General features: G+C 56.1%; 1 protein-coding gene across 5 annotated transcripts; it reads right to left on the reverse strand.

Annotated features, from left to right (window-relative positions):
• Positions 1–987: 987 nt before the first annotated feature.
• On the reverse strand, positions 988–21,989 carry ZNF385A (zinc finger protein 385A). 5 transcript variants are annotated; one of them, XM_027543105.1, is made up of 8 exons: positions 21,886–21,989; positions 15,361–15,497; positions 7,666–7,776; positions 5,437–5,599; positions 3,308–3,550; positions 2,777–2,946; positions 2,504–2,599; positions 988–2,347 (listed from the first exon to the last, which is right to left on the reverse strand). In XM_027543105.1, exons 1-8 carry the CDS (start codon positions 21,893–21,895, stop codon positions 2,117–2,119), a joined length of 1,161 nt encoding a protein of 386 aa, XP_027398906.1. In that variant the 5' UTR covers positions 21,896–21,989; the 3' UTR covers positions 988–2,116. The 5 variants fall into 5 exon arrangements, with proteins under 5 accessions (XP_027398906.1, XP_027398907.1, XP_027398905.1 ...); XM_027543106.1 differs by lacking the exon at positions 21,886–21,989 and adding an exon at positions 16,591–16,679; XM_027543104.1 differs by lacking the exon at positions 21,886–21,989 and adding an exon at positions 15,900–16,189.
• Between the last annotated feature and the right edge of the window lie 2,296 nt (positions 21,990–24,285).

Genomic DNA, 24,285 nt, shown 5'->3' on the forward strand with positions numbered 1-24,285 from the left:
AGTCCTCATCCCACTTTCCCTCCCCCTTTCTTCCGCAAGACTGGGAAGTGGGTAGAGAGGTGGAAGTGAGCAAAGAAGATGCAACTCAGGATGAGCCCACATAGAGGCTGGATTCCGGTCTGGCCTTTTTTGTTGACCTTCTTGCTGCCCTGCAGGGCTAGAGGGAGATGGGTCACAGAAGCACTGGCTGCTCTTGGGAGTGTGTGGTTGAGCCGAATTCTGAAGATGGAGAGACCCCTCCCCCCAGCATCATGTGAGAGGCAGTTAGTGAAGTGCGCCTTCCTGTCCTACAGACCGCTTAGGGAACCAGATGAGAAGGCATTCTAGTATCATTGTAAACAGCACGGTCCCAGCTCTTTAGTCGTTGATCCATGAAATCAAACGAACTTTTAAGAGACCCAAACTTGCTCATTTTGCGGATGGGGAAGTTGAGGACTAACCGCAAGGTCACTATTTTATGGAGCCGAGTAGAGCCTAGAGCTCAGATTCCCAGGTCCCTCCTCCCATCTCCCCGTGCTTTGAGTGTCCCTGGCGTGGGTTTCCCACTAGAGACACAAAAGTCTGGATCTTTTCTTTGTCTGAGACCAGGTCTGACACCTGTCTCCCTAGGACCTCGAGACGCTGACACTGCACTGGAGCGTCTTAGCCCCGCGGTTTTCTTTTCCATGTCGTTGTCGCCGCCTGGTGGAGTTGCGACGAATTCTCAACAGCCGTGGCTGCAATCCGAGACCTGGACTCGAAATGATTCCCCAGGGCCAAGTTGACACTTGAGCTGGGCCGGAGTGGGGCTGAGCGGGATGGGTATTGCTCGCTTTGCGCAAGCCTCGAATCTTGCCTCCTCCCAGCTGGGTTTTCCCGTCCCCCTCCTCCTCCTGGCTCTCTTTCCTGTGTGCCGTTCCCCGCCCCCCACCCCCCATCTTACACACACACACCCCTTCTGATGGAATTGCTCCCCAAAACAGCGGGCAAAGATTGAGAGTCTGAGTCTGGGGGACGGAGGGCAACGAATCCAGATTTTATTGTCAGGGACTGGGAAAAGGGGAAGACGTGGGTGGGGGGCCGGGGTTGCTACATCGTCAAGCAGAAAGAGTTGATGTGGAGGGAAAGGCCAGTGGGGCCCGTCCCTCTCCCGGGTCGGTGCTGGGAGGGCTGACGATACGGAGAGCACAGGGGGTGGAGGGAGGGAAGGTCACGACCCCGCCCGAATTGTGCAGTGGAGGTGTCTGGGGGGAGCGGACAGCCGTGAGGTCTAGGAGCTGGGATGGAGGAGGCTACAGACTGCAAATCCTGCGGAAAGGGGCGGGGCGGGGGCGAGGCTTCTATTGCTTTTTGCTCACAGTTTTGCGGAAGGCGAGGCGGGGGTGGGCTTGGACTGGACACCCCTTGCCCCCCTTGGTACCCCTTGGGCGATGGGTGCTGGTGAAAAGAATGGAATCCGGACTGGGAAGGAAGAAGGTGAAGGAATGGGTCTATAGGGGCATCTACTTGGTCCCACCCAAATGCCAGAGATGCCCCTAAGTGCTGCCCGTGGGCCCGGCTAGACCTGGGCTGGGGCATGATGCGGGGCGGGCACAGTGAGGTTGCAGGCGGTAAAACCAAAGTGCTTATGAGGGACCCAGGATCCCGCCTGCTCCCCTCCCCCTGCGGAGGACAGGGGTGTTCACGGAAGCGCTTCAGTTTGGGGTAGGGGGCGCCGGAGTCCCAGAGTCCGCTTATTGCCAAGAAAATCCATTTCTGCCCCTGGACCCCGACCATGGCTTGTGAACCCCGTTTTGTGCTAGGTTGGGGGGGAAGGGCTGGATGGACATGGCTTTTGGGAGGGGGGGTGTCTCCAAGGGGGCTCGGGGGTGAGACGGCCCCCCCTTTTCTAGGGGAGAGGGAAGGGCAGGGGGCGGGGTTCCCTGAGATCTGGGGTGTTCCCCCCCTTCTGAAGCCCCCCTCCCCCGCTACCCCTCCCCTTTCCTGGAACCCCGTACCTCGGGGTGGGGGGGAGGGAGAGAGATCATTCAAGGAGTGCCGGGAGGAGGGGCGGGCTGGGCGCCCGGAGGCCTGGGTCCCGGCTGGAGGTGGGGGGGGGGGTGTTGAATGGGAGGGGGTTCAGGGTTCAGGTTTCAGGTCAGTAGGGGGAGAAGAGAATGGGTCCGTGCGCAGTTCGGATGGGCCCGGGAGCAGGGTGGAGCAGGGGATGGGTGATCGGCGGTCCCTGGAGAAGAGGTGCGGCTGGAGCCGGGCGCAGAGACAGCGGGGAGCCTGCTGCCGCTGCCATCACTGCAGCCACCGCCAGGGGGCTGGGGAGCAGGCCGCCGGCCAGGGACTTGGGCAGTTCCTTGGAGAAAGTCAGCGTGCCCTGCAGGGGGAAGAGGGCGGGGAGGGGAGAGGGAATAGTCATTCTGTGGCCTGGCCAACTCCACCTCTCCCAGGGCGGCCGGCATTCCGTCTCCTCCCCGCCCCCCCGCTCGGGTCCCCCCTGCTTTGGCCAAATTTTCCATCGTCCAGGCCTCACCGCTAGTTCTCCAGCGCCCCTAGGCTTCTTGTGACGGCTCAGTAGTGGGTTGGGCTTCCCGGCCACGCCGTCTCGGTGCCGCCGGCTGGAAATGTGCTGTAAGGACCAGTGGGTACGGGACCGTGAGCCACGGGGAAACAGGGAGCTCACACCTCAGCACCTGGGCCTGCCCCTTCTGTGGCACTAAAGGGGGACCCTGAGGAAATGTCTTCCCCCAAGCTCCCCCTTAGCAGGTGTACTCCCGAGAATTCTCGGGAAGGGCCTCAGACCCACCTGTTTCAGTTGGACCTCCGAGTTGACCTTGACATTGCAGATCTCACAGTGGAAGGTTCGGTCCTGGGCAGGGGCCTCTGGTTCCCCAGGAGTGGGAGGCCCCAGCCGAGGATAAGCTTTGATGGGGCCCAGTCCACTTCGGGCCTCCAGAATTGTCTTGTGCTTAGTACCTGGAGCCCACAGAGGGCAGGGGGTTAGGGATGGAGAAAAATTCTCCAGGCCTACTAGGCCTCAAATACCCACATTTCCAATTACAATATTGAGGGGCTGCATCAAGTGTGGGGATTTGCCAAGCCCCTTGCAGCCCTTTCAAAGGTGGGTCAGGGGAGGGTCATAATTACAAGAAATAAGGTAGGGAGGGGGTGGAGAGGAAACTGAGGAGGCAAGGGGCTAAGGAATGAGGGAGATGCTTAGGGAGGGAGACAGGCTGGTCTTAGAGGGTCAGGCATGGGGGAAACCGCAGAACTGGGAGGTAGGGGGCAGTAGCAGGGTGAGGACAGGGCCTTGCAGGGATGGGAGGGGAGTCCGTACCTTTGTTATGTGCCTCGAGCTGGGACAGGGAGTTCACTGCCACCTTGCACAGAGCACAGTAGAGCAGTCGCTTGGCCTTTTCCTCCTCTTCCTTGCTACCCCCAGGCAGGGAAGCTGGGGCTGGAGTCCCCCCTTCACCCTTGGTTGCACCCTGACCAGTCTCCGGAACGCTGGGAGGGGATGGGGAGCCAGGCTGTTTCTTTGGGGATCCTGGAGCTGGACCCACTCCATTCTCCATGGAAACTGTCATTGGGGGAGAAACATAGGGATCATCCCAGATAGCTTTCGGAGAAGATTCTTTATGTGGAGGAGACCTACCCCCATTTCCTGGAGGGCAGGGGCCCAGGAGTCCCCACCCTGTGACAACATGCATGCACTCATGTCCTGGACCAGAGCCACATGTGGTTCAGAGCCACGTGTGGTCCAGCTGCCGCAGGCTGGGTGTGAGACTCCGGCGCCTGGCTCGCTCTTTGTAAGCTGGGAGGCTGATGGGTCCAGACCCACCAGCCTCCCGTTCAGCCAGGGTGAAGCTGGCAGCCAGTCTAGCCAGGGGGAGAGGGGCATGGAGCAAAGAATCTCCCCTCCAAGGCCTGCCAGCCAGCCTGGGCTTTCCGCCCGGCCAGCCCCCTCTCAGAGGCCTGCCCAGTCCCTGGGGAGGCATGCCAAAGAACTCTAGGAAGGGGCCGAAGCGAGGTGAGGAGAGCCTGGGAGAGACACACACAGACATGGCGAAAGGGAAACAGAAACAGCAGAACCGGAGAGGGAAGAAACAGGGATGTGGGCTGCTCTATAATTCATGGCTCGATTAAAGATGCACAGGCCCCAGTCCTCAGCGCTGGGTTCTGGCCTCTGCACAGGGGAAACTCAAGCGCTCCCATTCTTGCTCCAGTGGCTGATCCAGTTTCCGGGTCAGGGAGAGGCCGGGGGTGGGAGTAGGGGTGGGGATGGGGGGCTGGTGGGAGGGGACCCCCCTAAGCCATGCAGATGTCCATTTGTTGGTCCATCCTGGGATCTTTCTTGTTTTTTTTTCCCCTCTCTTCCTCATTTCTGCCATCCTTTATGTCCGTCCCAATCCAGACAGCACACTCATATCTCAATCTGGACAGGCCTCCTGGCTTTCAAAAGCAGGACAGGTTTCCTTATCTCTTTAGAGAGGTACCCCAGGAACTCAGTGAGGTAGTATACATTAAGCATTGAGAATGGTGCTAGACAGGCAGTGTTAGCTACATCACCACCATCGTCAGCCCCTTTGACAGAGACATTACCAAATAAACACAAGATGTTCAGGCTAAGAAGCAGCTAGAACACAAGTAGAACTCAGCTCACCTGCTTGCCCTATCCGTGCATCCCTGAGGACGGTGTGAGTGTGTGTGTGTGTGTGTGTGTATGGTGAGAGTGGGGACCTGTTTCCTGGTTCTCATTCTTAGGGTGGGGCAGGAAGGACAGGCAAGGACAAGAACACGGGTTTGCTGAGTCTCCCCGAAGTTGACCCTGACTGACATCTGATGTGGTAATCCTGGGGATGGGGGTGGCTCAGATCTTCCTGTCTTGATATTCCTTCTTTCTGGTTTCTTGGCTGGGAATATGGTTGAGGATGGCCATCAGCCATGAGGGAGAAAGAATCTCACAGATCTTCAAGTCTCAGGCCCTCATGTCCCCAGAAAGAAAATTCTGGCCTAGAGAGGTCAAAAGATCTACCCAAGATTACCCAGGGAGTTGCCTGGGTTTCCTGGGCTCAGTCCTCCCTGGTGGAGCGGGGAGCCTCCGTGGGCAGGCCCTCAGATATCTTGATTCTTTCCCCTGTTCCTCTGCCCCATGAAGGGGCCTTTCCCTGCATCTGATGGTTCTCTTTTTCTTGAGGAAGTCTGCCAGGTGGCCTCACCCTAGCCCCTCTCTGAGTCACTGGGCAGTGGGGAAGACAGAGAGTGGGGACTCTGCTGAGGAGCTGGGGCGGGAGTCGGGGTGACAGGATGGAAATTTTGCATCACTGTGTTTGGCTGCAGGACTCACCTTGGGTGGGGGTGGGGTGGGGGCTGAGGAAGAGAGATGAAAGCAAAGGAGAGTTCTGGGAGTGGGGACAGAATGGAGGAGACAAGATCCGTTGAAGGGTGTAGGGGTGTTGGACTTACCTGGACGGGGGGCTACACCATCTCCATTTGGGGGGGTGCTGCCTGGGGGAGCTGGGTCTCCTGGTTCCCGGACGCTGGGCTCCCTGCCTCGGGTCTTGGCAGCCTCGATGCCTTTGACTCTTCGGGCATGGCGATTACCCTTGTAGTGTGCCTCAGCCTGGCTCTTTAGAGATGGAGGAAGAGAAGGCAATCTGAGATCACCTTTCATCTGAATGTTCTTCCCACGGATGTATCAGATCCTGGGGTGGTCTCAGCGGGCTACAGTAAAAGCTCTCCCCACACCAGGGATATGTAAAGCCCCACACTGAGGAGCCCTGATTATTCCTGGGCTCAGTTGTGGGGAACCTCAGTCCCCATCTAGCCCGGGCTCTACCCCACCACCTCACCCAGCTCCTGGCTGCTGACTCCGGCTTCCCACCTTGTCCAGGGCTGAGGGAAAGGGAACTCACGTCTATGCATGCTAAGTCGCTTTAGTCGTGTCCGACTCTTTGTGACCCCGTAGACTGTAGCCAGCCAGGGTCCTTTGTCCGTGGGATTCTCCAGGCAAGAATACTGGAGTGTTTGTCATGCCCTTTTCCAGGCGATCTTCCCAACCCAGGGAAGAGACATAACCCGAGTCTCTTATGTCTCCTGCATTGGCAGGTGGGTTCTTTACCACTAGCACCACCTGGGAAGCCCACTTGCTCCAACAGGGGAAATGGGAGGGGCCGAGCAATCCAGCCAGTCTGCATCTCCTCTCTGCGCCTGTGTCCCCTGGCCCCAGCATCCAGCTTTGCTGCTTCCATGCTCAAGCTGGGAGTCCCAGGAGCACTGAAGTCTGGGCTCTACCCTGAATACTCCCCCCGGTCTCATTTTCCCTGAGGCCTCTGTGGACACCCTGGAGGACCCTGGCCCCAAGCCCAGCTCTGGAGACAGAGACAGCAACAGAGACAGCTGTCAAAACAGAGCTGCTTGGTTGGGGGTGGGGGTGGGGGGAGTGAGAGGGCAGAGAGAGGGGAGGGCTGCCCACCATTGGGCCCTGGCCCCTCCAGTCTCACAGTGAGTGGAGCCAGGGTTGAGAGAGGGGGTTCTTGGGGTCAAGGTCAAGGTGAAGTCTAAATCTGAGTTGGTCCTGGCTCCACCCCAACCCTGCGTGCCTCCTCTGCTAAGAATACACAATCCTGGAACCACAAAAACATCCAGACAGGGTAAAGCAGAAATAAAAGGTGTGGATAGGCAGGAAAAGACTGACAGCCCAGGGTGGGGCAGTGGTGTGCAGAGTCTGGCAGCATGGTGTGTGCGTGTGTGTGGGTGTGTGTGTGTGTACTGGGGAGAGAAATAGAACATGCTTTCTTTTCCCCTACTCAGCAGAATGAGGCTGTGCTGTTTTTCTCCAAAAGCTCTCAGAACCTGCACCCCACAGAGTCCCCTACAGACCCATAGAAAAGGGAGGCTCAGAGGGGGATAATCTGGGAGGCCAGATACATCAGTTCTGACACCTAGGTTTGGATGGCTTCTCCCATGGGAAAGACTTTCCCACAGGAGAGCAGTAGGGGCCAGGCCTTGGGTGTGATTTGGAGAGAGGAGGAAACCAGGAGGTTAGAGGGAAGTGGGGGGTGCTGGGAGGAGTTCAGCAGAGGCCAAGGAGGGCACTGGGCTTCCCTGGTGGCTCAGTGGTAAAGAACCTGCCTGCCAGCACAGGAGCCTCAGGTTTGATCCCTGGGTCGGGAAGATCCCCTGGAGGAGGAAATGGCAACCCACTCCAGTATTCTTGCCTGGAAAATTCCAGGCAAGAGGAGCCTGGTAGGCTTCAGTCCTTGGGGTTGCAGAGTCGGACACGACTGAGGGACTGAACAACAACAAGGAAGGAACACAGACTCTGCAGGGGGGCCGGTGACACAAATTAGCCCCACACCCGAGACCAGCGGGCCAGAGGCCACGCTCCCACCCGGACACAGACGGCCACCTGCGTTCTAAGAAGTTCTGAGGCAGGAATGCCTCAGTCCCTGAGTTACAGGGTGAGGGAAAAGTATCTGGAAACATTAGGAGTTGAATTGAGTCCCCCAAGAAAGATCTCTGGTCCCTCCGGAGGGCTTCCATCATTCCCGCCCCTCCTGCAGTATCCTTTGAGACCCCCTTAATCCCCACCCCTCACCCAGAGCTCCCAGCCCTGACCCTCCCACAAGATGCCACACAGCCCCTGTTCCACCTGCCCCACCCACTGGATGCATGAGTGGCTGGGTATCTTACCTGAGAGTTGAAGCGGATCTGACAGACATTGCAGGAGATGATGGGCCGCTTGGTCTTGAGCAAGGGTCCCCCAAAAGTGTGGGAGAGTACAGCCTTCTGCACAGGGTCCATCTGTGGAGGCAGGCTGGGGTAAGCCAGGGACCCAGCACAAGCAGTGGCAGCAGCTGGGCTGAAACAAAGTGCCCAGAGCTTCCTCCCCACTCCTCAGTGGGCCAGAAGGCCCCGAGCTTCGGTTCCCTGATTCTCTCCCAGCCCAATCTTCATAGCACTGGAAGGGCCCTGAAAAAGCCACTGGCTCAACGCTCCCATTTGACAGAAAGTAGAAGTGGCTTGCCCAAGGTCACAGCATGCTTCAGTAGCAGAGTTGGAATTTGAACCTGGACTCCTGCATCCATCTGTTATACCATGAAGATCGAATCCTGTCACCATGACCTTTTTCCTGAGCTAATCCACCAGAGGCCCACTTAGGAAGTCCCCAAAGCATCCCAGATCCTAGGGCCTTCAGCTAAAGCCTTTTCCGGCCTTTCAACCAAGCCAAGCCAAGGAGACAGATGTTCCTAGCTTCCCATCTCTGAGCCCCAGGTTGCCCTAACATGCTCACTCCCTGGACCTCTTAAGAGTAGCAGTTTCTAGAGGGAGTAAAAGAACTCAGGTGAGAGTAGGTGGATCCAGTGAATAACGGGGAATAAGGGGAAGCTAAGAAGCCGGGCTGGCCTGAGGAAGCCCAGGCATCTTCTGAACTCCCTCTCTCTGGTCACAGGGCTTCTAGGGCAGGGCTGTGGGGCTGGGCGGGATTAGGAACGGCCTCTGCCCCAACCCTGGATCAGCAGATGTCTTTGCAGTGTCCTGCCAAGAGTTCACATGAGGAGGGAAGAGGATGGGAGTTTCTCTCTGAGGCTTTCTGCTATCAGGGGATGAAGCCAGGGGCCCAGAGGCATGATAACTGCCTCCCTGCTCTTCCTCCTCCCTTCTGGCCCCTCAGTGGCTGGGGAGAGGCGAGCCTGGAATGCAGCTGAGGTTGTGCAGGACTGGGTGATCTCTCATAAGCTTAGAACCAAATGAGAGCTGAAACCTTATCTCCTAGGATTAAGTGGAAAAAAATGTTGCTGGAGACTGGGGGTGTCCATAGCTCCTTAGGCGAGGCCCTCCCTGTGCCCAGGTCTTCATGATTCCCAAGGAGGCAGTGGTGAGAGACAGGAACACGGAGCAGGGTGAAGAAGGCGGTCTGGAGAGCCCACACATCCTGGCTCCTCTTTGCTCCCCTCAGTTGTCTCACTGGCTGCTTGGGGTTAATGTCAAGAAAGGGGCTTCAGCATCCCTGTGAAATAGGCCACCCCACTTGGCAGTAGCAGAGGCAGGAGCCAGGTTCAGATAACCAGGCTGACAGACAAATGTCCATTGCCTGGCTTGCCCATGGCTGGAAGCAGTCCCTCTCAGTGGCTTACTCTTCACCTCCTGGAAGCCTGGGTCCTTTTTGGGGAAAAGCCAAACAGGGGAAGACTGGGTGTGTCTGTGTGTGTCTAGGCAGGCTATGATCAATCTGTGCAGGGGTGGAGTGTGAAGGCGTGTCACGTGCTGTGTGTACATCATTTATGGATCAACATTTCTGTGTCGGGGGATCTGCTGAAGCCATGAATGGTCAGGTTGTGCAATCTTCAGCTGTGTGTTTATCGGTGTGAATGTACGATGTGTTTGGCAGAAAGATAGACAGACCAAGTTGGAGACAGGCTTTAATCACAAAGAGGAGACACATGACTGCACTCGACTCTCAGCCCCTAGCCGACAGTCCTCCCTAATCAGGGACCCCCAACCCTGCCCCAGGGATCCCCTCAGCTCCTGGACGTCCTCACATGCTGGGTGGGGAATGGAATTCAGCCCAAACAGAAACCCAATCTGGGCCAGGAAACCTAAGTCAAAGAAAACTGTAGTGAGAGAGAAGTGGGAAGGAGAGGGGGACACAGAGGCTCTGGGTTCTGTCTGTGCCCCACCCAGCACCTCAGCCTGCTCCCCAGAGTGGCTGAGGACCAGTGCCCTGAGGATGACCTGGGAGTTGACTGTCCCAACATCCATCCCCTGCCAACAGTCCCTCCCCCGCTTAGGTCCTTCCTGCAGGGCAAGAGCCTTTTCCTTTGCACACCCCACTCCTCAGGTTTAAGTCCATGAACACCAGCTAGGGGTAGGGGTAAGCAGAGAAGAGGGCAGCAACCCAGCCAGGTAGGTCCTTCCCACCCTGTCCTCCAGGAAGTGAGGAGACACCGGGCTGAAGGTGAAGGCTCCTAGGCCCAATCCCTGCGCAGGTGGAATGTGAACCACTGAAGTGCTGCTCCGGGCCAAGGTCAAGAGGCCCTGGTGACCTAGATGAGGGATCTCTGGGGAGGGTGGAGGCCAGCGTCTCCCAGACCCCATCCCACTCCAGAGCCCCTTCCCTAGGATTTTGGCCTAGACGCTGTCTGGAAAAGTCCACAGAACAGTCCCCTCCCACCTGCCCTCCAACAGCAGACATGAAAGGGAATCGCTCCTCTAAGCTGGGGCAAAATGAATCAGGAAGGGCAAGGGGGAGGGAAGGGGGAAACCAGATCAGGAACACGAGGGGGGGGCTCTGATTATATTTCCTTCCATTGCCCTTTATCTGATGGCACCGCTGCCCCTGTTTGACCACCCCACTTCCCCATCCCCCCCAAATAAAGGCGAAAAAGGGAAGGGGGTGGAATTTCGGGGATGGAGAGACCTGAGGGGCAGGAAGAATGAAATAGGAAAGAGAGGGGGCTAGAGGATGTCCAAAGAGCAGGTGGAAGCTGGCGGAGGGATGCTAAGAAGAGGACTAAGGCTGAGATGGGGTCAGGGCTGCATTAGGGATCTGAGCAGCGGCGTGGCAATCAGGGGGTAGGTGTAGGACCTGATGGGAAATCTTAAGATTTGGGGGACTTCGAGGATCTGAGAAACAGAGGCCAGGGTATCCAGTATGGTGGCAGCAGGCTGCGGGGCGCCAGATGGGATCCGGAGATTGGTTAGGGCCGCGCCGGTCGTGGGGGATGGGCCGGATAACCCGAGGACCAGGCGGAGAGGTAGGGAGTCGGGCAGGGGCTTGCGGGCGGGGATTGGGGCGGGGGTTGGGGGGGGGCCGCTGCGGCAGCGGCGGGAGCCAGGGAGAGAGGAGGGGCCGGGTGGCTTACCCTGCGGGACCCCGGGGGACGCGGCTCCATGGCCCGGGTTGGTGGACCCGGGCGGGGAGGCCGAGCCGGGCCGGGCCGGGCAGGCCGGGGACGCGGCGCTCGTTGCCCGGGTGGCTCGGGGCTGTGCGGCCGGGCCGGCCGGGAGAAGGGGAGGCGGCGCCGGCCCTGCCCGGAGCCCGCCCCAGAGGCGGGGCCGTGGGAGGGCCGAACACGGGGGCGGGGATAGGGATCTCGGGAGGGATAAAGGGGCGCTAGGGCGAAAAGAGGACGGGGTGTCCATGTCCAGACACTCGTTCCAGGAAGACCTGGTCCTGGTGAGCGGCATGGGCCAGACGCCCCATTGGGCTTCCTCCACTGGGGACCTTGCTGGGGCTTATATCCCTACCAATCCCATGGCCGACCCTGTTTCTTTAGCTTGGACCTTTCTCCTTTCTGTCACCCCTTCCACCCTCGCTCTTCTAACAGCTTCTCTTTCGAGTCCCCAGACGACCCTTCTGCTCCCTCTGCACACCGCCCCGGTGCCCCTTTTACATGTCACTTCCCCTGCTAAGGATGGGAGACGGAGCCCAGGTACCCAGGTGCCAGGCACTGCTCTCCTAGTGACTCCTCTGGATGGTGGAGCTGGGGTCGCCCAGGGCAGAAGCGACCTCAGGCTGGGGACATCATCCCTAACCTCTTCCCACCTGCTCCGCTCGCCCGCCACCTGCTGGAGAACCAGCGTCCCGAAGAGCTTATGCTTCGTGCACTTGCTGCCCTCTGGCGGTCCAGTGGGGACAGCACTGCGGGACGAGGGCCAGGAGGGCAGAGCAGCCCACTCCCCCAAACATTTCCTCATCCTTTTCTGGATAAATCCTAGGAGATTCCGGCTCTCTCATCTCTGGATCTCTTCCCCTCCGTTCCACCTAAGGCCGAGAGATGAGCGAAGCAGGGGCTAGGATGCGGAGAGAGAGAGGCTGTCTTTGGGAGACAGTGAGGGATATTCAAGGGCAGAGGGATGAGTAATGCAGGGAGGGGTCTAAAGAGTAAGAACTACCAGAGTAGGAGAGATCTGGAAGTATTAGAGCAGCGAAGGAGAGACTCTGCCATGAATAATAATATCACCACCTCCATCTAATGTTGATTGAGCCCTTGGAATGTGCCAGCCTGTGGACTGAGCTCTTTGCATGGATTATCTAATTTAATCTTCACAACCACTATTGGAAGTAAGTACTATTATTATCTTCATTTTATAGATGAGGGAACTGAGGTTTAGAGAGGCTAAATAATTTGCCCAAGGTCATAAGCTAGTAAGTGGCTGAACTGGGATTTGAATTTAAACCTGGGCAGCCTGACTCCAAAGCCCTGTACTTAACTGCTGCACACCACTGCCAAGGCCTGTCTGCAGCTTTTCTGCAGTCCTTGTTCCCCTGCAGAATTTGACACTATTGATGCAGCCTGCCACACACTCTCACTTGGCTTCTCCAACTCAACAAAAACCCAATTCTGTCCCCACCCCCTCCTGTGGCTCCTCCATTTCCTTTGCTGGAGCCTCCTCCTGTTATGACTGCCTAGTTCTGCATATTCCCCAAGGCTTGGGCCTTGGCCAAACTACCTTTCTCTCTCTGATCATCTATAAAATAAAAACAATAGAAATAACATAATAATCATAGCAGCTTACCTTGAAAACTTACTTTATGCTAGGCATTATGATTATGTAATACAATTCTCACAATAACTTTTGAGTTGGTACTATTGCTGTCTTATTTTACAGCTGGTAAAATTGAGATTCAGAGTGGTTAAGTAATTGGCCTAAGTCACACAGCCAGTACTTTCAGAACATCAGTTCAAAGCCTGCCAGTCTGATGCCAGAGTTGGTGTTGCTCAAAATCTGGTCACATTCTCTCCAAGCTTATCCACGGTCCTGGCTTTACATGGCTCGTCTCCACCAGAGGCCGTGGAACCATGAACCCAGGGAGTCAGAAACCTGGGATTATCCAAGTGAATAGACGAAGTAGCTTTGTGACCTTGAGCAAGTCACTCAAACTCTCTGGGTCTGTGTTTCCTCGCCTATAAAATGGGGACAAAGGGGACTTCCCTGGCTGTCCAAAGGTGAAGACTCTATGCACCCAGTGCAGGGGACATGGGTTTGATCCCTGGTTGGGGAACTAAGATCCTACATGCTGCATGATGTGGCAAAAAATAAAAAATAAATGGGGACAATGATGGGAGACCTGAGGTTAAGTGTCAATCAGGTATGCAAATTGGGGGGAAAGTATTCTCAGCACCTTTTGCTCCAGTCACATCCAATCAATTGCAGTTTCTCAAATGCTCTTTTGTAGTCCTTGTTTCAGTCTGGAATATTCTCTGAGGTCCCTTTCTAAATCCTACTAATAATTCTTCAAAGCCCAAATCATAGCGTCACCCGCTCCAGCTTCAATCCCTTTTTCCTCCACTGTTTTTTTTTTTTTCCCTGCTCAGCTCCAGTTGGTCCCTCACTACATCCAGCCAGTCTTTTCTGATACTCTTTTGGGCTGCCCTACAAGCTGCATGCCTCCAGCACAGCTCTTCTCACACTATAGGGTAAATGCTAACTTGTTATCTTTCCTACTACACTGTGAGCTCTCCAAGCAGACTGAGTCCTGTGTCCCTGACACCCGGTGTAGTGCCTGGCACATAGTAGGTGCTCAAAAATTTTTTTCATTCAGTTGAATTTTTGTGACTGTCTTTTTTGCCATATTTCTAACCCTTCCTCTGTTTTGCACTGTAGATCATTTCATGCACATCTATACTTCTTCCCTGAATATAAGCATCTTTAGGACTGGAGCATGTTATATTTACCCTCACATCTCCATCATATCTAGGACAGCACCCTGCTTATAGTCAGTATTCAGTTTTCTTGTCTGTAAAACATGGATAAAATGGCAGCTAACCCATAGGGTTGCTATAAAGATTGAGATATGAAAAATGCTTTGTAAACTTCAAAGTGCAATGCAAATGTTGGTTTGGATTCTCTGAGAAGAGGTTGGAAGGAACAGCAGGTATAAAGAGAACTCTTTTGGAGTTAGATGCTCTGGGTTCAAATCATACCTTAGGCACGTACTGTGTCAACTTAGATACATTCCTTCAGGGCCTTAGTTTCTGTCTTCCTATATATCAAACTGGAATAATAGTGTCTACTTTGTTGGGTAGTGATGAAGATTAAATGAGATCACATATAAAGAAACATCTACTGGTTAGGACTCGCTTTTTCACTGCTGAGGGCCCAGGTTCAATTCCTGGTTAGGGAACTAAGATTCCATAAGTCACCCAGTGTGGCCAAAACAACAATGACGGCCATGACAGAACCATTTACTGCAGTGCCTGATGCATAGTTGATGCTCAATATGCTTATAACTGGATATGGTTTGATGGTGGGTTATCTGAGTTGAGTAAAGCTGAACTTTCCCCAAACCTTTAGCTCCAGCCAACTCTCCAGGCCCCAAGTTCCAACTGTCTGTTGGACATTTTTGGCTCAGTGTCCCACTGGTCCACCAACTCACCATGTCTTCAAGTGAGTTCAGCAGCCTCACCCCAGGCCAGCCTCCTCCTCTGATCCCCTGCCCCTGGCAAGGTAACTTCTTTGTCTCAGTCACTGAGGCCTGAAACCGGCAGTCATCCTTGACTCATCCTCTCTCTTCTCCCCAGATTCCCAAACCCTGGTTGGTCACCGTAGCCTGTCAACATTTCCTTGGAAACACCTCACCTCTCCCCCTTCCTCTGCTCACTCTGCTGCTGTCATGGGCCCAGTCTGGCTCTCCAGGCTCCCCTGCAGGCTCTGGACAGCACCTTGTTTATAGTCAGTATTCCCGTTTTCTTATCTGTAAAACTGACGTAAAATGGCAGCTACCCCATAGGGTTGCTATAAAGACTGAGATATGCAAAATGCTTTGCAAACCTCAAAGTGCAATGCAAATGTTGGTATTGCAGGGCCAGCCTCCTGACTGGCCACCATCCTCCAGCCTTTGCTCTCTTCCCTCCTGCCCCACTCACCTGCCTCAAACACTGCTTCTCCAGCTCACTCTCTTGCTCAAGAATGGATAATGTCTCCCTATTTCATATTGTATTAAATCTAGACAACTTAGCTGGCCCTTCAAGCCCTACCGCACTAACCCTCCCCTCCCCAACAGTGGGCTCCAGAGAGATGGAGCTTACAAACAGGCTGCCTATGCCCTTGTGGAGTCTCTCTTTCCATCTCCTTGTCACTGCCCCCAATCTAGGTCTCATGACTTCTCTCGAAGCTGGACTGAATGAGATGATTCACATCAAACACCCACCACCGTGTCTGGCCCGTAGCCGAACTTCAGCGATTATTAGCTATTATGGATATTGTTGTCAATAGTATACCAGAAAGTCAACGATGCTTGTAACTGACTAGAAGTGAGGGATGGGGCCCTGAGATAAGGAATTAGACAGAATAGGAGAAGAAGGCAGGGATGGATCCGAGGGAGAGAAGGACTCAGGTGGCGAGAGGGTGGCAAAGGCAGACAGGCAGGTCGCTACTTACAGCGCTGTAATTGCTGAAGAGGCCCAGGGTGGGTGCTGGCTCCAGTGGGAAGGGCAGGATCTGCTTGAGGTCCAGTGGGGGCTGCATGATCGGGGGCTGCCGTAGCAGAGGGAGGGGCCCTGCCCGGCTCAAGCTGCCTAAAGGGCAGAGAAAACATTATGTCGGGCAGGAAGATTGACACTTGGGAGCCCCACCCAAGACTGGCAGTCCCAATCCCCAGCTGGGGCCCCCAAACTCAGAAGTGCCACCGACCCCCATTACACACACTTCCTCCTGCTGACTGACTCCGGAGCAATGGAGCAAGGTGCCCTGTGGGCCTGGGGGAGGGTGCAGATCTGTGGTTCTTCCCTTCGGGGTGATTTTCACTTCCCCCTTCTCCAGCCTCCCTCAGCCAAGACCTTCAGGCATTTTACAAACCCAGGAAGATCACAGGCCTTATCTGCAGGCTGCCTGACAGACCAGCAGGACTGGGAGTCCCAGACCCCTGGCCACTCCCTTCTTCCGGTTTTGCTGTCCCCCAGGGAATCCCAAAGGCTTACCCCAGGGAGAGCAGTCAGGTGAGTGATTCATCCCACTGCTTAGAGGGGACTATTGAGACCTGGATTTGAAGGAGGGCTGCTGAATCTTTCAGGCTCCCCATAGAGTTATGATTTTGTCCCAACTGTAATTCTTAACGAACTGTCGACGTCTGGGGTCAGCGAGTGGCATCTGCTCTGGGAGGCGGGCTGCCTGGGACCATTCTCAGAGCCCTTTCTCCCAACTGGTCTGTCTTCCCCAGGCACCTCTGTTGGTCGCTGCCGGAATGTTCGCTCCGGCTCTGCAGGAGGAACTGTGACTGGCCTCTGGGAGGGGAATGCCTGGGTCTGACCCCAAGGGGAAATGAAAGTCCAGGCCAGCCACGCCACTACCCTCCCTGAAACCTTCTCCTCCCCCAGAGCCATGGGAGGAGCCCGGCCAGGCTCCACGGAATGGTCCCCAAGGCCCTAAGGACCCCTCTGGGCTTCCGCTGGCCCAGCTCCCTTCTGCGATCTCACTGTCCACCGGTCAGGGAACTCTGGCTGCCCTTCACGGCTCCAGCAACCCCTGCCAGCACCAGGGGTTCCCAGGAACAAAGGCAAACCCAGGAGGCTGCAAGCTTAGCCCCGTCCTCCCTTGACCTCACTGGGGCAGAGGGTCCCCCCTCACCCAGATCCTTTTCCTGCTCCCTTCAGAGACGGCCCCCTTTCATACCTTCAGTGTCTGGTGCCCTCTGCCCCCAGGCAGTGGCCTGGCCCTGGCCCCCCAGGGGCCTGGGCCTGACAGCGTCCCCTTCCCTTGGTTCTGCCCCCTGCCCCCTCCCTTGCCAGCCCCCCCCACCCCAGTCCAGTCAGTAGAACCAGCCAATCAGAGTCCTGGAAAAGTGGGGCAGAGGGGAGGGCGGGGGAGCAGGGATTAGGGGAATCAGAGGCAAGAGGGAGGGGGTGGGGAGGGCTCAGGCACAGCTGGGGGCAGGGAGCTGGTCCAGGAAGGTTGGAGGGGTCTGCCTTTTTCACCCACTGCTATGACTGCGTGGCCAAGGGGCCTGAGGCTGAGAGGGGTCAAGGCTGCTGGGAGCTTGGGCGGCAGACATCTAAGGGCTGAAGGAGAAGGGTGGGATGCTTAGCCTTGGCCCTTGGGCAGCTGGGGGTCTGTAAGTCATGTCCATTCCCTCCTCACCTTGAGGTTGAGAGGGGATAGTGGGGCAGGAGAGAGACAGACAGACAAGCAGACAAAAGTGAGTGAGAGAGAAGGAGAAAGACTGACAGAAGCAGGAATAGGTGACTGAGAAAAGGGACATAAACGCTGAGAGAGAAGAGGATAGGGGACAATGGAGAGGTGAAGAGAGTAAAATGAGGGAGAAACAGAACACCGCAGAGAAGCTGGACACAGAGCTAGGGATAAGGGCAGAAAGACCAGAAAACAGAGAACGAGAGAGGAGAAAGAGGGATGGACAGACTGATGGGGTAGGGTGACCATCTCCCCTTCCCCTCTGTTCCCCCCGTGGCTTCTCCCTTCTGTGCCCACCCCCTCCTGCCTGGCACACAAGGCCAGGGCAGCCTTAACGAGCCCCGGGCGGCATCAGGAATGGTGAGAGAAACCTGAGCACTCCCAGAGTCCCCGGCACCCAGCACCCACCCCGAGCAGCTGGTTCGGGGCTGGCACTTGCCCCGGCCCCAGGGAGGGCAGCAGCTCAGCTCCCTGACCCTTTCCCTGGCTCAGGACTCTCCAGGTCCTCGCCCCTCAAACACCCATCTTAGAGGAGAGAGGTGAGTTCCGCAAAAGGCGACAGAAAAACAAATATATCCAGGCATTCTGAGTATTCGCACATTTCATCTCTGAGGGAACCATTCTATGCGGTAGCTAATACTAGGTTTTAACCATTTGACATATGAAGAAACTGAGGCTCGGAAGAGTTACAAAGACTTGGTTGATATTACACAGCCTGTAAGTATCAGGGCTGAGATTTCAATGAAGATCTGTCACCCTCTGTAGCAAATTCTTCCTTTGCTAATAACCCCGAAGTGCTCCAGTCTAACTCTGAATTCAGCAAAGATATGAGCAAGGCTTCCATCTTGTCCAAGGACAGGAAACGGAGAACAAGTTCCATGCACCTCCTGGGGCTGGAGGAAAAGGGGTAGCCACCACTTGGTTCCCTCTGGCCAGCAACATGAGCCCAAGGGTGGGGGGAGGGAAGGGGAAGTGGGAGGAAGGAGCTAAGGATGCAGTGAAGTGAGGAACCCAAATGGGCAGCTAGAGATTCGTGTGTCTCTTTCCCAGAGTCCTGGGTCCACTCCACTGAGATCTGGGGTGGAAGGGCGGCAGACGGCAGCTTTTATGGACCCAGTGAGCAGAAACAGGGCCCTTGGTCTGGTAGCCCAAGCCTCAGTCCTTTCCTCTCCTTCTTGGAGAGGAATAATTAATAACTTTATTAATAACTTGCCACTTTCTGAGGGTCCGCTGTATGCCAGGCACTGTACACACACGCCTCCTTGTGGATGGCTCCGCTGCTCACTAGCTGGGTGACTAGCTTGTTTCCTGAACTCTCTCTGTCTCACTTCTCCTTTATCAAAAGAGAGCAATGGTATCTTGCGTAGTGGAGTTGTTGAAAAGATGGAACAAATCTATGTACAGTGCTGGCCTGCCACAAAGAAAGCTCAAGAAATGTTTGCTAAATAAACAAATCCTCATCTTTTAGATGACGGCCATCAGATCAGAGAGGGGGAGTTACTTGACCAAGGTCACACAGCTAGTAAGGCATTTGAATCTAGCTGGCTGGCTCCAGACAGGGCTTTCAGGCACCACACTTTACTAGGGATGGAAGAGGGAAAGGCAAGAATATAGAGGGCTTCGCAGGAGGAAATGAAGCAGGAAATCTGGGGCTCCTGATGGCTGGTTAGGTGAGGGCTTCAGGGGGGTTTGGAGGAAGAGGAGGTAGACAGCAAATTGGAGTGTGTATGTGTGCGCTAGTGCACAGGCCTGTGGGCGTGCACACCCTGTCAAGCAGGGCAGGGAGGAGCTGGGGCCTGGCTGGGACAGGCCACTCCAGAGGGAAACTCATTAGAGTAATTACCTCCAGCAGATAGAGCCCCACCCAACTCTGCTGGGAGAAGCCGAATGCTTTATTAAAGACTGTTCCCAACCATTTTAGGGGGGTGAGGTCTCAGTCCCTTGGATGCATGTCCATCTGTCCACTTCTGCGCCCTACCTGGCCCTAGGCACTTTGATCTTGTTCAGGTTTCCCCTCCAGCACCAAGCCACAACCAAGCCAGGTCAGACTCCTTCCATCCCACTCAGGGCTGGTCCTTTCCTTCCTCTCTTCCCCAGAAACTCTGACCAGGTGGGAGTCCCAGCCCTGGACTCTCTTAGGTGGGCCTGGGGCCTGAAGCTCCTGTGGCAAAGAATGGGAGTGTCTGCCGTGAGCTGGCTCTGGGAGTGGCGGCGTCTGCTAGGAACAGGATCCAGGAAGGGTGCTAGGGTAGGGCTGCAGGTTAGTGTTGGTCTGGAGATTAGACTGGGATGAGATTCAAATCAGAGAGAGGATTTGGGGTGAGGGTGGCAAATGTGTTAGGGCCCATGGCTGTGAAAAACAAGGGGTCAGCACTGTGTTAAAGTGGGAATTATGCTCCGGGGCCAAAGGAGAAATGAGATTGGCATCTGGACTTGAATCTCATCTCTAACCCATTTTTTTCTCTTTAGGCCTTTTGGTCTCTTCTAAACCCCAGACATTTTTAAAACTGGGGGTTTTGGGGGGAGAGCCTGGAACCCCTGGATCTTGCTTTCTTGACCAGCTCTCAGGTATCTATCTCCTGCTTCGGTTTCCCCCATCTTGGCAGGAGGCAGGCTGAGTGCTGGGAAGGCTTTGAAGTCAGAGATGAAAGCAACAAGGGGATGATTATGAACAACTACTCAAAACATCATCCCTAATAACCCTGGGGTGGATGTGGGTGGGGGCAGGGCCTAAAGGGAGGAGGTGGCCAGGAAAGGAAGAAGGAAGACCCCTGGAAAATTTTCCCCAGCCTGACTGGAGAGGCCTCCTCCAATGCCCCCAACCCCCACAACACCACACTAAGGGCCCAGTTGCAGAGGAGCGTAAGAAAAGCTCAGAATAGGGAACCTGAGCCCAGAATCACCACCTTAAACCTGGGCCCACAGTCTAGTTCTTGAGCAAGCAGGCTGGGCCTCGCCTGCTGGGCAGGACACCCACACGCAGCTTCAGTGGACCTCAGCATTTAGAACCTGAAAACCTTAGAATGGGCCTGAGGTCCAGCTGGCAGCTTCCTCTCTCTTTCTTTCCTTGTCTAAGAGAGCTAGGTGTGTGGCCCACCAGGCTTCACACCGCTCTATGGGCTTGGCACAAGGAGGGAGTTAATTACAGTGTCTGTCCTCAGGGAGATGTGCTGGGGGTCCAATTGGTGGCCCCGGGCATTCCTCCTGTGGTGGGGTCTTGGTCTGGTGCTAGCAGAGGTCCTCTCCAGGGCCTATTGACTAGGAGAAGCACAGCTCCAACTGGTCTGTCCCAGACAAGCGCGACGCTGCCTCTGGGGTTCGTGCCCAGGGTGGGGCCAGGGTGTGGGGGATTGCACAGGTTGGAGGAATGTGGAGTCTGTGCTCTGGGGACCTGAGTCCAAGTATGTTGGTGGGGGTCACACAAGGGTAGGGATTGTCTAGATGGGAGGGGAGTCTCTTCCCTGCTAGAGATCCTCTTGGGAAGGAAGGCAAGCAACCAGTCATTTGTGCCTCCGTTCGCTCATTCATTTAATGGATTTGATGGAGTGCCAGGTGGAGGGAGGCAGATGTGGAGTGGTGAGTGAGGAGATACAGGAGAGGGAGAGAAAGAGATGGAAGGAGGAGGGCAGGAGAGGAGAGAGACCCCTAGTGGGAGTCAATAGGGGTCAAGCCAAAGCAGAAAAGCAAAAGAGCCAAGGAGGCACCAGCAGAGGGCTGAGGCGGGAGCCAGGCAAGCCCTGGAGCGCCAGCATGGAGCCAGGTGTCCCGGTGGGGGCGGGGAGCCCACAGGTGCCTGACCTGGTGGGCAGTCTCCCATCACAAACAGGGCCCAGGAACCGGCCTAGCCAGGGCAGAGATCAGAGGTTAGAGGACAAAGCACAGCAGTCCACCGGTAGACTATCGTGGAGGCAGGGGCCTGGAGCCCGGATCTTGAGAGTCCTCTCCTCCCCCACTCGGGGCTCCCTTCCCATGTAGGTCATGAGGCTGGGGTGGCTGTGGTTGAAGGGATGGCGGAGCCCCGCGGGAGTCTCCCTCCCCCATCCTGATGCTCTCCGTCGCCCCTTCCTCTGAAGGTGCCCCTCGGCCCAAGGCAGGGGTGGAGGTAGGGTGGGGGAGGAAGGAAGAAGAAGGAAGCCGGGAAGGAAGGGCCCGGGCCGCCAGAGCTGGGAGAGAGAGGGGCAGGTCCCGGCGTGTTGGGGCAGGATCCTGCGGAGGCAGGATCCAAGCCGCAGGGGCCCTGGGATGGACAGTTTCCACCCGTGCTTCTCCCCAGACTCCTTATCTTCAGCCCTCAGGTTCCCACCTCCCACCACACACACCTCGAAGCTACACCCACCATCTTCTACCCCCGCCCGCCCCCCACTTCCTCCTTTCCCTCTTATCCTGGGCCCAGAAGCGGGTCGGAGTGTTTGAGCTAAGGGTGGGAGTGCGGAGGGGGGGCGGGTCAGAACCTTTCGCTCAACTCCACCAGGCCAAGGCCAGCCCCCTCCCCCAGCCGCTCGTAGACAGTCATATAATATTCATGAGGCTCATGAATAAGCAATGTGCTCATTGTGGGGCTGGGGTCTCACTCGGCTCTGCCTCCCCCTTTACCATTCCCGGGATTACCGGGAGAAGAAGCGGTAGTTTGGGGAAGGAGGGGGCCCCAGATGTGGAGCCAGATGAAGGGGGAGGGGGGAACCGGTCGCTGACGGGCGGCCGCAGTCACCGCGGTGCGGGAGGTTGGGGGGTGACCTACTGAGAGGGACCCAGGAGCCTGGAGCCGCAGAGCCCACTCACCGAGGATCATGCTGGGGACCCAGGCGCCTGGGGGTTCCGCGTCGCTCTGTCCCGGGGGCCGTTCTGGCCGGGCTGGGGGTACGGGGGGTGGAGTCGGGGGAGGAGCAGAGGCCGGCCGAGGCGGAGCGGGGGCGGAGCCCGCAGCAGGTGAAGACGGGAGGAGGGGGGACCCGGGTACCCAGGGCTCCAGGAAGGGGCGTCCCGGCGGCTCCTCGCCCTCTCCCGCGTTCTCTTCTACTTGCCGCCCCTGAGTCTCCTGGATTTACGGTGACACTGCAGCCAGGGCTTGGGGAACAAGACATCTAGAGGACGGTGTGTGCTGACACAGGAAGCTGGAAACTAAGATGCCTGGGATCCCGGGAAGGGCTGAGTCTGAGGGCGGGAAGTCTGGCCATGGGTTGATACGCGGTGGGGGTGGGGTGCCTAAATACTGTGGGGAGGGATGGGGCCAGGGTGGATGGGACACCTGAGTCCTCTCCAGAGTGATGGACTGGGCAGAAGTGGAGGGTGGGGGCAGAGAATGTTTGTTTCTCTGGCTCTGCAGCAGGACGCCTGGGGGCTGGGTCTCAGAAGTGGAATATGGGGTTGAAGACGGATCCTGGTTGATCTCTGGCTGGGATCTGAATGCCTAGGTCCTAGAGAAGGTCTGAGGGAAGAGACTGCAATCAATGAACCCAAAGAGGTGGAAATAGATGCTTGCACCTGAAATCATTAGGGCAACCAGAGTTGACAGGAGATCCAGAACTGAGGCTCAACCTTGTAGATATGGCCTGGATTGGTGTGGGGATGGGAGCGTCTATCCAGGGCATTCCCCACTACGGTGAGCCTGGGCTAGAGAGGCCTGGTGGGGGGTCTTTGATAAGGTGGAGGAGAGGATGGAGGATAGAACAGACTGTATGTGCTGGGGAGAATGGGGTGGCAGGGCAGAGGACAGGACACTGGATGTATTCTAAGCACCAACAGGATGTATTCTAAGGCAGGCAACTGGGACCGCAGCACGAGCCTGGAGTCTGGGAGTCTGCGAGGTGTCTGGAGAAGATGCAGCTGCTGCAGCCTGGACCTGTCTGTACCTGCCCCAGGAGGGAGGGCAGGAGGATTTCCCAGAATGCCAAGCAGCCAGCTTCAGGCCAGCCCCAGCCAGAGGGAAAGTAGGTGTGACTAGGAGCTAGAACACTTGGGATTTAGGGAGAGTGGAGGCAGGGAGGCAGAAGTCGGGAGGAAGGTGGGGGGACTGGCGTCTTGGAATAGTCTAGAAAAGAGGAAGGGGACTGGAGCGTGGCATTCCTGGGTTCTGCAGGAAATTTAGGACTATATGGCTAATTAAGGTACAGGAAGTTTAAGTTCCTGTTTCTGGGCCTCAGCAGTTTCTTGTCCTCACCCCACTGATCTGGTTTGAAAAAAATATCTGTTTCTGTACCTGCCGAGATGCTCCAGCTTAAAGGCAAGTTAATTCTCAGGGTCCTAATGCCTTGGTCTTGTTCTGATCCAGAGGCCCAGAGATCTAGGCAGACTGTGGCTTTGTGCCTAAATCTGACCTTGGGGGAGAAGGTAGGGTCTCCTTGCCCATCAGAGTTTGTCCTTGTGGTCCAGATCCGACCTACCACCATGCTGTTCTAGCCTTGTATCACCAAGCTTGCTCTTCCCAGTTCTTGTTATCCACCCCCCACCACACACATATACTCCCTCCTTGCCTCTTGTTATTCTTTCTCCTCCTGGGCGGACTCCCGAGAACAAACCAGAGTCAGCATCAGACATAGTTGATTAGTGATAAAGACCCCTTTGCCCTCAGCTTTGTCCACCCTCCCACTCTATCCCCCAGGACCCTGAGTTAGAGGGGTCTCAGAAGAGGGGTTGCTTAGCTCGCCAAGGGGAGGCAGCTGGCTGGAGGGCGGGGTGACCTTGCAGGCAGCTGGAGGGGGCAGTGTGAGGGGTGAATTCATTATTGATGAGCCCTGCACCCCGGGCTACTAATGAGCCCAGGCCGGCTGCTCTAATTGATGTCAAGAAACTTGAGACCCCCAGATCAGCTTCCCGCCTGCCAGCTGCCTCTCCTAAGCCCCCTCCCCCTTATGCACCCCCAGCTGCTGTTCCCGTCCCAGGCCTCCTTTCCATCTCCACTGACACAGACAGGGCTAGGACTCTGGCCTTCCCCCTGCTCTCTTGTCTCTCTGCATCACTCAAGTCTCAAGATGAGAGGCAGACATGCTTTGGAGGGGCTGGGAGATTCGGAAGGGGAAACAGACCGGAGCCTGAGAATTACAGTTCAGCGACAGAGACTGGTGCTGGGTTACATCTGCAGCACTTCCGAACCCAAGGAATTCCAACATTGTATTGTGCCTCCTTGAGAGAGACCTTGTCACTCTCAGAGACTCAAAGGTACAGGCACTAACTACACAGACA

This window comes from Bos indicus x Bos taurus, chromosome 5 (assembly GCF_003369695.1).
Source record: "Bos indicus x Bos taurus breed Angus x Brahman F1 hybrid chromosome 5, Bos_hybrid_MaternalHap_v2.0, whole genome shotgun sequence".
Taxonomy (NCBI): Eukaryota; Metazoa; Chordata; class Mammalia; order Artiodactyla; family Bovidae; genus Bos; species Bos indicus x Bos taurus.

Coding starts and splice junctions, on each gene's coding strand:
- ZNF385A (XM_027543104.1), bottom strand. CDS start 15,930: ATGAATCACTCACCTGACTGCTCTCCCTGGG. Junction 2,947..3,307: donor GCTCGAGGCACATAACAAAG/GTACGGACTCCC, acceptor TGTGGGCTCCAG/GTACTAAGCACAAGACAATT. Junction 2,348..2,503: donor GGGGCGCTGGAGAACTAGCG/GTGAGGCCTGGA, acceptor TTCCCCCTGCAG/GGCACGCTGACTTTCTCCAA.